The following is a 14,887-nucleotide window of genomic DNA, read 5'->3' as shown; positions in this document are numbered from 1 at the left end:
CATTCATAGATGGCTGATTGCTCCTCCCGTGGTGTGGTGTGCTCGGATACATTAAATTGTAGTCGGGTTGGCGTGCTCTATGTGCTTTGTTTCGCGGCGCGGGCTTTATTGGCATGGGCGATTGAATTGTCATTCCTGGGCCATCGGCTGCCATTGTTTCCACTCGCACACACACATCGCAGACGAAAATATCCTTCCGATTCATGTGCCACTCCAATGCTCCCATGCACTTCACATGTCCCACATGTCTAAATGTGCTACAGGTTGCTGTTTGTCTACCGCTCCCATCACATACTTTGCTGTTACACACTTTTACCTTTTACGGATTTTCCATCCGTTTTTGTGTTCTCTCTGAGCTACTGCACATTCACATACTGGTGCATTTAGGTGGAAAGTCGTAAGTAAATCTATTTATCGTGGTCGTCGGCACTGTTGACAGATATCTGTGTACCACGGGTCCATATTCCACTCGGTCACGTTCGAGACTAAAGTTCGGGCTGTCGATAAACCGCCTGCATGCTACGCGCCAGTTGGTTTCCGCGCCCATAACTGTAACACTACCCCTCACTTCATATTTGATGTGGATTAGATGTCAGCTGGTCTTCAACTAAGTTGGTGTGAGGTGTGCCACCACAAAGTCTGTTAGCCGTCACAACATTTCAACATGGACACATTGCTTCTCTATCTCCAATGTCCAATGGTCGCGCGCAAAAATCCACTTCCCTTGTAAACTTTGCTATCTTCTTGCTTTCTGAGTATTCAGGCTACACTAGTTGGGCACCATTTAACACGCCTGTGCCCACTCATGTGCTCACAAACCAATCTTTAGATGTCTCATCTCAGGATTCCATTTTCATTCGGCTGGGCCATCTTCCACACTTCGCCAGTCGTGAACTACACCGCTTCTGACCTGTCTTTATGTCTAATGCGGAGAGGAAAATTTAGTTCACAATTCCACTTAAATTAAGGTACCAATTTTTTTTACACTGTTTGCAAACAACATTGCATTATAAGTTAGTATTTAAAAGGTAAATTTTAAGCACACCTTCTTTAAATTGAGATTTTTCTCTACATGTTAATTATTTATTATATTATTATGTTAAGTACAACTAACGTAATTTGATGGCTCAGATATTTCATTGATAATAAAACTACTAATTGTCATGGTACTGTGTAAAAGCATTCTTTTCCCCCGCAGAATGGGTTAGACCGATATGCGTCATCGCTGGACCGCTAATGAACATGAGCTTCATTGGCGAGCATCCCCACGTGGCGGGATGGGGAATATACGACTTGGGTAAGCTAACAAGACAGTGCATATGAATTTTTATATTAAGTAAATATATTTTTAAATTTAAATTTTGGGTGAATTTGATATACACCCATTTGATATAAAAAGTGAAGAAACTTAAGTTTATACACCGGTATAATATTGCAGATTACCTCTCAATAAATGTGCTCAAACTTAGCATGATTAATGTCAAAATTAAAAATATATATAGCTACACAATGGATATTAATAATGAATATCAACTAAATAACTGAAAATATTAAAAGCAATTAACAAATAAGTATGAAATAATAATAAAAAATTAAATTATTAAAAGCTAAACCCATTAGAAATACTTTGAGAAACAGAGCGAAGACGTTTCAATAAAGAATAATGAGTGTCGGAAGGCTATGCATCACTTATAATTCCATGAACATTTAAACTTAAACAGCACAAAACTTATTTCTTAAACTTTCTATTTGAATATTGTGAACATAAGAAATAACTTATGAGTAGTATCCTACAAATGGGCGCCCTACGCCTAGGTCCTGGGTGTGGATAGTGTGGATTAGGACTGTCGGCCCGCCATCTTGGATTGTGACGTCACGGCGGCCAACTTGGATGGTCGTGACCTTGACCTTGACCCCGGCGGCCATTTTGGATCCGCCATGGATCCGCCATTTTGGATGACGTCATTTTGTTTTCTCGAACATTCCGACATTGTGTTTTCCGCCATTTTGAATTATGACTTCACCGTTTCAATTTCCGTTATGGACGCCATATTGAAAATCTTTATTTATTCTCCGATTTTAATAAAAAAAAAATTAAATTTATAAAAAAATTCGAATTATTAAAATTCAAATAAAAAAATTAAATAAAAATTACGGCACGGAGCTCGGAGTCCTTGGTTTGAACTCGGTGAGGGCAAAAAAATAAAAATGGCAACCGATCCTGTCGTCATGTCCACCATCTTGAAAATCCATAATTTTAATGATAGAGATTCGAGAAAAATTCCAAAATTCATTAAATAAATTTGTAAGCAATATACTGATTGATTCGATCGATTCCTGTCCTTGGTTAGATCTTTGGTTGATGCAAAACATATTAATATAATTTAAAAAATATCAGTTTCAATAAATAATGATCAAAGTCCTAAAAGAGGCTGAAATCCTATACTACCAGCCTCCAGTAAGCCGGTATGACCACAATCGTGGATATTTGTATTATTGACCCATAAATTTATAAAAAAAATCAATCATAATTTACCTATAGAATCGATACATGGTTAGATCCTGGGCGATACAAAACAACTTTAATTTAAAAAAAATGGCACAAAAGTGACAGGTTTGAGAAAATAAAAACACCACAAGTTCTTTTAAAAAAGCAAATAAAATTACATAAACTCTACACTACTACAAGTACAAAAAAAACACAGACAAATTACTAAAGTCTTGTGGATTTCTCGATTTCTGCATCTGCCACCCACGAATTAAAGCGAGGTGGAAAGCCCCACCACTTGACGTGGGACCGTCCATTTCTTCGTTTTATAATCTTCTCCACCAAGTACGTATCGGGATGCAACGTAGGCTGAATCTCTTCGGCATAGAAGCCGCCACGGATAGGTTTGTGGTACAAATCTTCGAGGTAGGAGGTCCTAGGCTCTGATTCACGTACATGTGTCACACGGAAAAGTTCGGGACTCCAATTCGCACTGAAACCTTTCTCGAAGATACCTTTCTGCTTGGAGATTCGCACAATGTCACCGACGTTAGATTTAAGCTTTCGTGGATCTTTCTTCTTCGTGTTGGAAAACACTGTTCGAAGCAGGATATTGTCTGTTACATCATTTGACTTCATTTTCGTGGTAGAATGCACTGTTGAATTATACTCGCTTATTAGTTTCGGCAAGATGTCAAGCCACTTGTAATTTCCGTTAGCCGTGAACTGTCGCCACATCTTGGAACGCAAAGTTCTGTTAAACCTTTTGACAACAGAGGCTTTGACGGTACTAAATGTAGAGTAGTGTTCGATGCCATACTTCTTCATCAAAGCCTTGAAGGTTGCATTGTAGAATTCTTTCCCGAGGTCCGTTTGCAGGTGCGACGGTACACGTCCGTCCCGCAAAATATTGTCCATGGCCTTGGCTACTTCAGTTGCAGTCTTTGATTTTACAGGTCTAGCCCAAGCGAACTTGCTATAAACATCGATGACTGTCAACATGTACTTGAAACCTTTATTCAATTGGGAATACGGTATCATCTCAACAAGGTCCGCCTGGAATAAATCATCAATTCCACGAACTATAACCTTGCGACGAAGGTATTTTCGTCTAGCAGGAGCATGAAGTTCGCGAGCGATTCCGGTTAGATTCATTGTAAATGTAGCCGGCTTCCCTCATTTCATCTATATTTCGTTGATGTGCGAATAGTTTCCTACACTAAGCGAAGCATGTAGAATTTTAAGGCGATGAACTAATTCATTGGGGTCGTCCCAATATACATAGTCAAATATCTGATCACTTTCTAGCTTTTTTAAACCTTCACCATGTATTGTTAGTTCCCTGAAAAGATTAGCGAGAATGTCGATTTTTTTCATGATCTTCGTCTTTATATACACCACTATCTGGATCGTTATCGCGAAAATGTGAATTGGTTAGCTCTAGCAGTTTTTTGTACTCTTGTAAGTCTTTGTGAGAATATCCTTTAGGCCCCCTGCGAAACAGCAATTCGTACAGACCCGGAGTCCCGCGCGTTTTGAATTCTTCTACGCGCACGATATTTCCTGGTAGAAAGTCTATTTCTTTAGCACCGAGGAACCACTTATCATGTTTTCTGTACACTCCGTAGGTCGTATCATTATTCCAACTCGTAAACGGTATCAGGTATGGCCGGACCATTGCATTAACTTGGTGTCCCTTTTCCGGTATTTTTTTCTTGTGCATGGACTCTGTACTCGTTAAGTCCTCTTCTCCTCGATCTGGTTCAGAATTTCTCTTCTTTACAGTTGGCATGTCATCTTCAACTTCCGTCTTCACATTGATGGCTTCCTTATTTTTATGTTCGTCGAGGCGACTAGTGATTGGTTTAAATATCTCCTTTTTTCATCTCACGTGCAAGTATGGTTCGTCTAGCAAGTAGATATGTTTCACGAACAGACTGTATAGCTCGATGAAGGTCACTGGCCAGGTCCGACATTGTACTGGCTGAAAACATATTGCACAACCTCATTTTATACTTTTTTATGTGTTCGCAGAAACTTCTTTCTTGGTTTTAGCTAAATCTGAATTTGTTGACAAGTGAGTTAGTGATGCTTTCAGACTACTTTGAAAAGTCCTCAAATCGTCACGTCTTTGTGCATTCGATACTTCGATCATGTCGCGAATGCGAGAATCCGAAGCTTCCACGCGCGGGTTGATGGCAACGAGATACTCTAGTAATTCGTTTTTCACACTTTCTACTTTTTGAGCCAGTAGCGAAATGTATTTGCGGATAACGTCGTCATGAGGCTTGAGAGCAGTACGTAAGTCTCGACTGCTACGACCGAATTTCGAAATGCTATGACTCATGTTTAACGATATACTGATCGAAACCTCGTCTGTACCTGCCCTTATATAGAGGCCAGTCTTTGACTATAGCTAGAAATCCGTGTTCGTCTTTCCAACACAAGGAGAACATGTCTTTGTATTCCTGGAATGTAAGGGAAGCCTAAAATGTACAAAAGTTGAGTAACATCCCGATGAAGCCCGAAGGGTTAACCTTCGGCCATCTTCGGAAGTTGGTTTTCTTTTGAAAAACGCGCGGGAATGTTAAATAGATTGTAAATTTTGCGCACGATAACAATGAAATAGAGAATTTGTTTAAAGAATGTGTAAGAAATGTGTCTCAGCAGGTAACGACGGCAAGGTCTAGAGCCAAGAATTTTTTTCATTTTTTTTATTGATTTTTGACCAGTTATTCCCAACAAACTTTAAGTTAATGTAATGGCATTGCATTGTTGGTGCCTTCTTTATCTCCTGGCAACAACTGTTACATCGCAGGTACTTTCTTTATGTTTGTATCTTAATCCAGTCTTTCTTAATTTATTACATTTGCTGTCATATTGACAAATTATTGTCGACTTAAAAATTAGTTTGAAGGCCCTTAAAAACTGTTGACGGCAAGACATTGGTTAATATTACATTAAATCACAGCACTAAATCAATCAATCAATCAATCCATTTCTTCCCGTTCATTGCTGTTATATTTATTTATGGAAGTTGATTTTAAAACATCTAATTATTTTTCCCCGCTCGATATGCGACAGTGGGGTTCACACTAGGAGGGGATTGTGAAATGAGCAGTGCGAGAGTGTTCTGCTTGTAGACTGCCACGGGTGCATTAAATTAATTAATTTAATACAATGATATTTCTCTTTGTATCTATAGCATGTTACCTTAATGTTTCATTTTCCTGTGGTGGAAAATACAAAATCAGCTACATGCATTTACACCTGCTGTCACCCGGTCCTCTGTGGAAGGCCCGGGGAATACCTGACGGGCTGTACGGGTGTTGTAATGATGATGATGATGTCCGGAGGGCACCAGGATAGCTTGGAAAGCTAGGCCGTTGTTGGTCGTGGGTCCATTGCCCCAGCGTGCCCCGTCTATATCTTAATTGTAACATTTTAAACTGTCTATATAATCAATATGGGATTTATGTTTGTAGGCCTATGAATTCCTAACTCAATGAAAAATGTATGTACATACTTATAAAATTGTGATATAATAATTTGGTTAGCATTTTTAATTAATTTTTATGTATTTACTGGTTATAATAAAAAACTTTAAAATGTTCTCCTGTAAACTTAGATAAAAGTACATAGTACCCTTTCCCTATGGGGTACAGAATTGTTTAAATTTTAAGAAAGTTATTTTAGCCCAATTTTAAAGTTAAAACTAATAACTTTGAATTGTATTTGTGTGTGTACATATTCTAATGTTTAATGGCTGATTCATGTATGTTACGCAGGAACTGTTTTGTTTGTTATTGAGTATATGTAGGCCTACTTACTGTCATTATTCTGAGAATTTTCCTGCTTAAGTTTTGTTCGAGGAATAACTAATAGAATATTACCAGATTACATTTACAGGAATCAAGTACATTTAAAGAGAATAGAAGTTACTAGCCATATAGCATTTAAAGCAGAAAATTTTAATGTATCAGCTGATATTTGGGTTGCTGGGAAAGAATTGGATACATGTATGCATGTTATTGCATCTAACAGTTTATTTCAGAGATACCAGAACGCACTATACTTCAACTAACTATGTTTAACATCTAGGCACACTCAAGTTATATAACTTGTGATGACACAAATTATGTTGGTCAAAATAACAAATAATTTTTTTATTTAATTTTTTTTAACAAATTACAAGATTCTGTTTCTCACCATAAAAGTATTTTTTCACATAGATGGATACTGAGGTTCAACACAATTGTGTGCTTTAGTGTATGTTGACTTGCAGAGTGTCATCTGGTCGTAGAATGTAAAGAGGAAATATTACTCTGTAATCTCTGTTTTGGTAATGCTCAGTACAGAAATAATACATTTATTTATGTGAAAGTTAGAGCCCACAGTTTCATCACAAATATATTAATGGAAATAAACGTAAATATTGAGTAATTTTTAAAGTTTTGTCATTGTATTTTTTTATTCATTACAGCCCTGCCCAAAAGAACCCTATCCATGTCCATTTCTTTCAGCCTATACCGGTACCTCATAAAAGTTGACATGTTACATTAAAATATATATGTGCAGTTCATATAAATTTTTTTTTATGTACTGTGCATGAATAGAATAATGACATATTGAATATGTTAAGCCCAGGGGCGTAGCCAGGGGGGGGGGGGGTGTGTGTTCAGGGGTTCAAACCCCCCCCCCTTAGCACCAAATCTTTTATTAATTTCTTATTCATCACTCAAACAAATTTCATATTAAAATTAATAAATTTTTTACCATTAAAATATTTAAATTTAAGAACCGAAACTGCAATTTAAGAACTGCTAAAATAGCACTATTTTACACCTTAAAATCCAAATTTTTCCAGGGGAGGACCCCCAGACCCCCCACTTTAATACAGGGGGGCCATGCTTCTTAACACCCCCCATACACAAATCCTGGCTACGCCACTGGTTAAGCCTAAATCTTTTTTTATGATTCAAATATTACACTTTCTTTCTTGTAACTTACCTACCAATAACTATCAATGCGTTTGAAAATATACCTATCATGTTATTATTATTATTATAGCTGCAATTGGGTACAGAAGTGCCCGGTGGCAAGCATTCTCCCTACTTTCCCCGCACTCTTCTTCTGAACTGGTCCACACTCCCAGCCGCCACACACTCCTCCTCCAGCCTATTCCATTCCCCTACCGTTCTCACTGTACAATCATTTATTATGAATATGTGGCAAAAAATCTTTATACTTTTTTTCTCTCCATCCAAATTTCATAAGTTTTTTTCATTGACATATAAGGTTGTAAAAACATACTCTTTGATTTTTAAATAATACCTACAACCAGTTTTATTTCAACTTTCTAAGTTACTATCCTTAAGTGGCAATGAAATAACATTCTAAATCCAGTAAAAAAGGCACAGTTATGAGGATTGATAAAAATAATTCCTAATTTTTATGTGGTGTCCAAGGAATCGCATGTATAAGCAGATGTTCTAATTTTTTCTCATGCCTGCAACAAACGGAAAATAATTCTTCATTTCCATGGCGCGTCCAAGGAATTTAACGTATAAGCTAATATTGTAATTTATTCACATGCTTGCAACAAACAGAAGCAATTTACAAGTAGGTACTGAGGATGTAGTGAATTGCTCAAATAAAGGGCACTCTGGAGACCAAGTGTTAAAGAGAAACTGAATAAAAAAAGATATTATTTACAGCAACATAATACACACCCAATGGTCAACATATTTCACACGTTAAAAATTTGTATTCTTTGATAATCTCGATAATTTTGGTATCTTATATAAATATACATTTATCTTTTATCTATTCACACATTTCATTATGAAGTCATCAACACAGCAGCGTTGAAGTAATTACGACTGTACATTCATAGTTAGGTCGAAAATATGGTCTCAGGGAGGGTTCTACCACGTGGCTGCAGGCAGGAGTGCGTCGTTAATTTAACTTACCTGGGCTGTTCAGGCCACCCAGGACGCCTTGTATGAATTATGAATTAATTAATTTGTACTTTTGCAATTGGGCTTCCACCCGGTGGCAAGGATAACTCCCTCTCAACTTACACTTCTAAACTCCCTGAGCCTCCTCCTTAAGTCCCTCCCTCCCTTCCCCTTTAATACTCACTCCTCAAGCTCACTCCACTCTCGTCCCGTTCTCACCAGCAATGAAAAGGAAACAGACTGAGTAAAAACTATGGCACTTTATTGACATATCATACACACGCTTGTCCAACCAATGGCCGAGTCTGTTGTCGAGTCTATCACTCTGACGTTATTCACGGACAGGCTAGAGATAATAAATTCATCTTCATCTGCTGAGGCACCTAGTATTAATAACCTAACTGTTGCAATCCATTCGTGAATGTTTCACAGACAACTTCCATCTCCACAAACCCAACGATGTTTTCCATTTTATTTTCTATACATTCCTTAAATTAATTCCCTATCTTACTGTTCTTATATGCCATGTTTACAATCTATTTCTAAATACCACGCGTTTTGCCAAAATAAAAACAAACTTCCGAAGATGGCCGAAGGTTAACCCTTCGGGCTTTATCGGGATGTTCCTCAACTTTTGTACATTGTAGGCTACCCGGAATGTAATGTCGGTGTTTACATGATCGTCATAGACGTGACGTAAATTACGTTCGTCCATGCGAAAAAGTACTACGACATTCGCGTTGTCTCGTAGGAGGTGTTTTGGAATACGACTGTACGTCTGACACAGGTAAACGCAGTCAACTTTAGCGTGTCTGCCCATGGAAAAGTACTCTTGTATTATGCCTTGCTTCTCGCACATTACTTCGTCGAAAACAAACACGGAAATGGCTTTTGTTTTGCTAGGAGGTACCACATCCGCATTATCATTAAACGGGAAATACTCCAGACCATCCACCGATTAGAACCGTAGCTAGGCGCTGGTATTTTGGCTGTTGCAACGATTTGGAATAGAGGTAAACATTTTCGAACCTAAGACCGCATAGGAGCGACAATAAGTTAAAAATAATGTTTTAAACATACTATTAATAAGTTTATCCGATTTACTTGATAGTCAGTTTTACTTGTAAGTAAACATTACCATTGAATATGTTAAATGAGGTACAGTAGCTAGTGCGAGGTTCGTGTTCGCAGACAAGCTGAAGCAGAGCGCGGTCCTGCTGACGGTGCAGCTGCCGGTGGTGGAGAACAGCCAGTGCGCAGAGGCGTTCCGGCGGCAAGCCAACGTGGACGACACGCAGATGTGCGCCGGCGGCAGCGTGGGGCAGGACACGTGCGGCGGCGACTCCGGGGGACCGCTCATGCTGCCCGACGACAGCCTGGGCGGCCCGCCGCGCTACTTCCTCATCGGCATCGTGTCGTTCGGCGCCAGTCGCTGCGGAGCCACCAGCAAGCCCGGCGTCTACACGCGCGCCTCGGCCTTCATGCGGTGGATCATGGACAACATGCATCCGTGACGAGGACTCCTCCTCGCGTTACAACAGCTTGTCAACAACCACATACTGTTAATCGCATAATCTATCAATAAAAGGATACTGTAGGAAACTTATGATAATATTTACAATATCTGCTACTCAATTAATCTACTTATATTGATTTTTAATAAAACTAATCAAATGCTACAAACTAGTTTTTTTTCAAGTTATTTTCTTATCGCTTGCCTACCTGTGTCAGAATGCCATTTTTAAAACAGCCTAATCAACTCTTGACATGCAAGTTTATGTTAGTCCTAAGTAGACGGGTTGATTCGATGGCTAAGAGCACAAAGGTTGTATGTCCAAAAAATTTCAAAATCGAGTTATCGGTACTGACTGATTCTCCTTGGTGTACACTTTCTTCTGGACAAAGGTTTTATGTCCTTTCTTCAACGTAGTGGTTAACATTGCTTTTTTTTCACTTGCAGTATGTCCAGTGTATTACTAAACATTATGAGGACAATGGTGGCAGGTCCCACATACTACCTTTTCATTTATAATGAAGGAGTTGTTTCTGAGCACAAAAGTAGTACGTCCAGTGTGTAACTTTTTCTGTGTACAAAAGTAGTATGTCCGATATGTAATACCTTTGTGCTGGAAAGAATCCAACTGTGTCAAATGATGTTGTAGACAAATGTATGTTGTATGTCCACTAATACTACCTTTGTGCTGAAAATAAAGCAACTGTGTCCGACGCTGCTGTAGACAAATGTTATGTCTTCTAATAATATTACAACCTTTGTGTTCGCAAAACCGGGCATTGTTTTTTTTTATGTAATTCATGAAAATCATTTTCAGTTTCCATCACCTAGAATCACATTATTGTCGGCTTGTTTCTAAAAGGCTTTACCTGTCCCCAGAACTAAGTGTTGCTGAGCTCTATAGACTTTACTGTACAAATTACTGTCCAAACGAAAACATAATACCTGTTAAGGAAAATGTATTTCGGCGAATCTTTTATTCTTATGACTCACAATTATCAACATATGTGCCCAAAAAAGACAGATGTACTACATGCAAAATTTATTATGAGGCTTCAGATAAGACCAAAATGGCAGAAAAGTGGATAACCCATGACAGAAGGAAAAAAGAAGCCACGTCAATGAAGGAAAGTTATATGAAATGTGCCAGAGAAAGTGAAGGAAAGAAAAGGACTGCAACATTTGACCTTCAAGCGACTCTCTACATTCCCCATGCCGGAGATTGTCAGATTTACTACAGTAGGAAGTTGTCGATTTTTAATTTCACAATATTTGACTCAAATGGTGATGGTTACTGCTACGTCTGGGACGAAACTGAAGGGAAAAAAGGGTCCTCAGAAATTGGGTTCTGTATTTTGAACTACCTGCAGATGCTGCCTGATTCTGTTGACCATGTGACTTTTTATTCGGACACAGCTGGTGGACAGAATCGCAACCAGTTCATCTCAGCAGCCATGCTATATGCAGTGCATACTATTGACCACCTCAAGATATGTGACATGAAATATATCTTGAAGTTGACTCCATGCATGCCACAATTGAGCGTGCCCGGAAGTACATTAACATCTATTCACCCAGAAATATCAAGTTGTAATGGAAATGGCCAGAAAAAAAGAAGCCCATACAAAGTAAAAAATATGAGTTTCAAAGATGTAAAAGATATGAAGAATCTAGGAATGAGGGTTCTATCAAACACCAAAGAAGATACCAATAGGAACAAGATATCTTGGCTAGGGATAAAGTGGCTTCGGTTTCAGAAAGAACTTCCATACTCTGTCCAGTTAAAGTACAATCTGAGTGATGAGACCTTCTTAGAGTTTTCTGTTCTTGGGCGTAGGGCACAGAAATTTAAATGGAGCACCATCACTCTGAGTTCTGCGAACAGTAAGAGGATACCCATATCAGTCCAAAAAAAGCAAGATCTGTTAAAACTGCTGGATAAAGGTGTCATTCCAGAAACATACGCTGCTTGGTTCAAAGCTCTTCCTTGTGAAAAGGGGAGGAAAGATGGTGTTCCCTACAATGACCAGTTTAGTCACTCTCATACACAGAGAATTACTAGGATAGAACAACGACTGGGTTATAACCATTAATCACAGTTCTGTGTCTAACTGCTGGGCCTTTTATTGCAGGCAAGGGCACTGCGAAGTGCCACTATGAAACACACGACTGACTACACACTCAAACACTGTCACTAGGTCCTTTCTTCCAGTTCCGGTAATTAACCAAAAATTACAAAAAACCTATCGAAGAGAATGCGCGGTGATAAAGCAAAAGAAGTCAGAGGGCCTCGTGACACATATGGCCAACGGTGGTGGTCTTAGATGGAACTGGGTTCAAGGAATCCGTACGCTACTTCCACATGCACAGCATGGAAGTGATGTCATGAACACAACTCAGTCCAAAAACATCTGCGACGAGTCTGTTCAGTTACAAGCTAAAAAATTGACACAATTTACACTTTATGATTATCACATTTCCTTCATTGGAAAAGTTTTAAACATAAAATATTAACCACTATCAACAAGGTGGCCATTGGCAGCACCAGTCGGGACTGGTGTGAGCTACATTTGTGGTGTGTTGTGGATAGGGCTGGGTCCTTAGCTTTACTTAAAGGCCAAGGAGGTACGATGTTAGATCCCCTCTCTAAAAAAATCTAGGTCAGGCCCTGTCAGAGGTTTGGAGCAGCATAGCGGGTGTCAAAACATTGGGACAACCGGTGCACCAGCTGAGCTGAGTAGATTCTGTGACCCGTGCTAGTGCAGCTATTGAGCAGTGCGTATAATCGGGGCTGGGAGGATGTAACATCATGCGCATGCGCACCGAGCGCGAGTGGGATGTGGGGAAAAAATGTGTATTTAGCTCTCGTCCATCTCTATTTACACCATGTTTAATCTTCATGACAGGCCCAGGTTATATGTGTGCAACAAAAACACTGTTCACACGTCACAGTCCTTATGTGACATGTCAAGGGTCGCTCGTACTTAACCAATAGAACAAGGAAACACACACTGCCACCCTCGGAAGGCATCTAGTAGCAAGCACCAGCATCAAATCTTCAACTTGCATAATGCAGAGGGCAATGTGCTATATGCATAGGTTTGGCTCGGCCATGGATGTGGTGTAATGCTGACCATCGCTACCCATGGCTACTCTGGGGGCCGATTACATAGTCCATGTCACTGTTCATATTTACACCCCTAACCAGTAACCGGTCTGGCGGACTGTTTTCCTGGCAGCTGGCGTTGCTGCACCTTGTCAGTTGTCAGGAGCGACGAGCAGGTGGCTCATCAGGTGGCCGACCTTCTGCTTACTGCGGCGTTAGCGCAAACATTTTGAAGCGATTCTGTGTGTGCGATTGTGTACGTACGCGATGGTAGCGAGCAGGCATCGTGATGCCGGTGATGGTATCTTTATATTCTGGTTCTGGGATCATGTGTGGATGTGGATACATCTGACGACATCGACCTGCAGGTGTGAACAGCATGGTCGTTAAGGTAGCGATGAGTGTTGCGATACCCAGTGAGATGGCATCCTTTACCACAGCGGCTCAAGGAGAACGTAGCCTTGGCTGCGATTTGACCATCCTGGATGGTCTTTTTTCCATATGTTCTTCATTCGTGTATCAGTATCGCGCAAAAAAGTGTGGATGCATTAAAAGGGTCGTTGCGACGATACATAAATGGCTCACTCCGAAGTGAACGAACTTTCACTGGTGGAAAAATTAAAGGAACTTTGTGATTTTCAGTTGTGGAAGTTCAAAGTAAATATATTGTTCAAGTCACAAGGTTTGCACGACATCGTAACTGGAAAAAACAAAATTACCAGAGCGAGACAGTGAAATTATGCGGAGTACATCAAAAAGGATGCGAAAGCACAAAGGATAATAATAGCCACTGTTGACAGGATTCCTCTGACGCATATTCTTATGTGTGAGAATGTGTACAGCATGTTAAAAAAACTGTGCGACGTATATGAACGGGACATTTCGCAGCAGAAGTTCGATCTAATGCAGGAATTCTTTGCTTATAAATACACAGCAGGGGTAGACTTGGTGACGCATGTAAGTAAGCTTGAAAACCTGGTGTTCAGGTTGAAGGTGCTGGGAAACGACGTTCCAGAACATATGTTGATTTCTAGGATCCTGACGACTTTACCTGAAAGGTACAGCTATTTTATTATTGCATGGGAATCCACTCCATTGGAAAGTAAAACTCTGGCAAATTTGGCAACACGATTGGTGGCGGAGGAAAAAAGGTGCACTGACTCCAGGGCCGAAACTGATGCAGTGGCATTCAAAGCTGAAGCAAGAAGATGCTACGAGTGTGGTTCAGACAAACACTTAGCGGGGTTTCACAGAGCTAGTGAAGTGAATAAAAGGCAAGGTACCTCTACCATTAGATGTTTCTCATGTCACAAAACCGAAAATATGGCTAGGGAGTGTCCAAGCAAAGTGAAGAACTGTAGCATATGAAAATAACCAACCATGAAGAAAAGGACTGCTATTTCCTAAATAAGGCAAACAAGGGACCACCAGTTTCCTTCATGACAGCAAGCTGTGACTTAGCAGACACTGAATGGATCCTGGATTCAGGATCGTCATGCCACATGACCTACGACAAAAGCTTACTGGAAGAACCGAGAGCTACTAGGATGAATATAGGCCTTGCGAAAAATTCTGTGCGCATGAGTGCAGAGGGTGTAGGGAAAGTAGTGACAGACTGTTGTGAAATGAAGCAAGTATTGTACGTCCCTCAGCTCAGTAAGAACTTATTGTCGGTGGAGTCAATCACAGGAAATGGGGGAGAAGTGAAATTTTCAAAGAATTAAGTGAAAGTGATCAAAAATAATGAAGTGATGATAAGCGGCGAAAGAAGTGCAAATGGACTGTATTTGGTAACAATTCCCAAAGACACATTGTCGGAA

At 39.8% G+C, this 14,887-nt stretch overlaps 1 protein-coding gene across 1 annotated transcript in view; it reads left to right on the top strand.

Annotated features, from left to right (window-relative positions):
* Positions 1-10,690, top strand: part of LOC134527540 (spaetzle-processing enzyme-like) — a 61,618-nt gene extending 50,928 nt beyond the window's left edge. Inside the window, exons 4-5 of the mRNA XM_063360300.1 lie at positions 1,199-1,297; positions 9,640-10,690. Coding sequence (XP_063216370.1) covers positions 1,237-1,297; positions 9,640-9,962 — 384 coding nt within the window. The 5' untranslated portion in view covers positions 1,199-1,236 and the 3' untranslated portion in view covers positions 9,963-10,690. The remainder of the gene's footprint in view (positions 1-1,198; positions 1,298-9,639) is intronic.
* Positions 10,691-14,887: the final 4,197 nt, after the last annotated feature.

Source organism: Bacillus rossius, chromosome 1, assembly GCF_032445375.1.
Source record: "Bacillus rossius redtenbacheri isolate Brsri chromosome 1, Brsri_v3, whole genome shotgun sequence".
Lineage (NCBI taxonomy): Eukaryota > Metazoa > Arthropoda > Insecta > Phasmatodea > Bacillidae > Bacillus > Bacillus rossius.
Note: the sequence above shows the minus strand (reverse complement) of the source record. Positions and strands in the feature narration are given on the sequence as shown.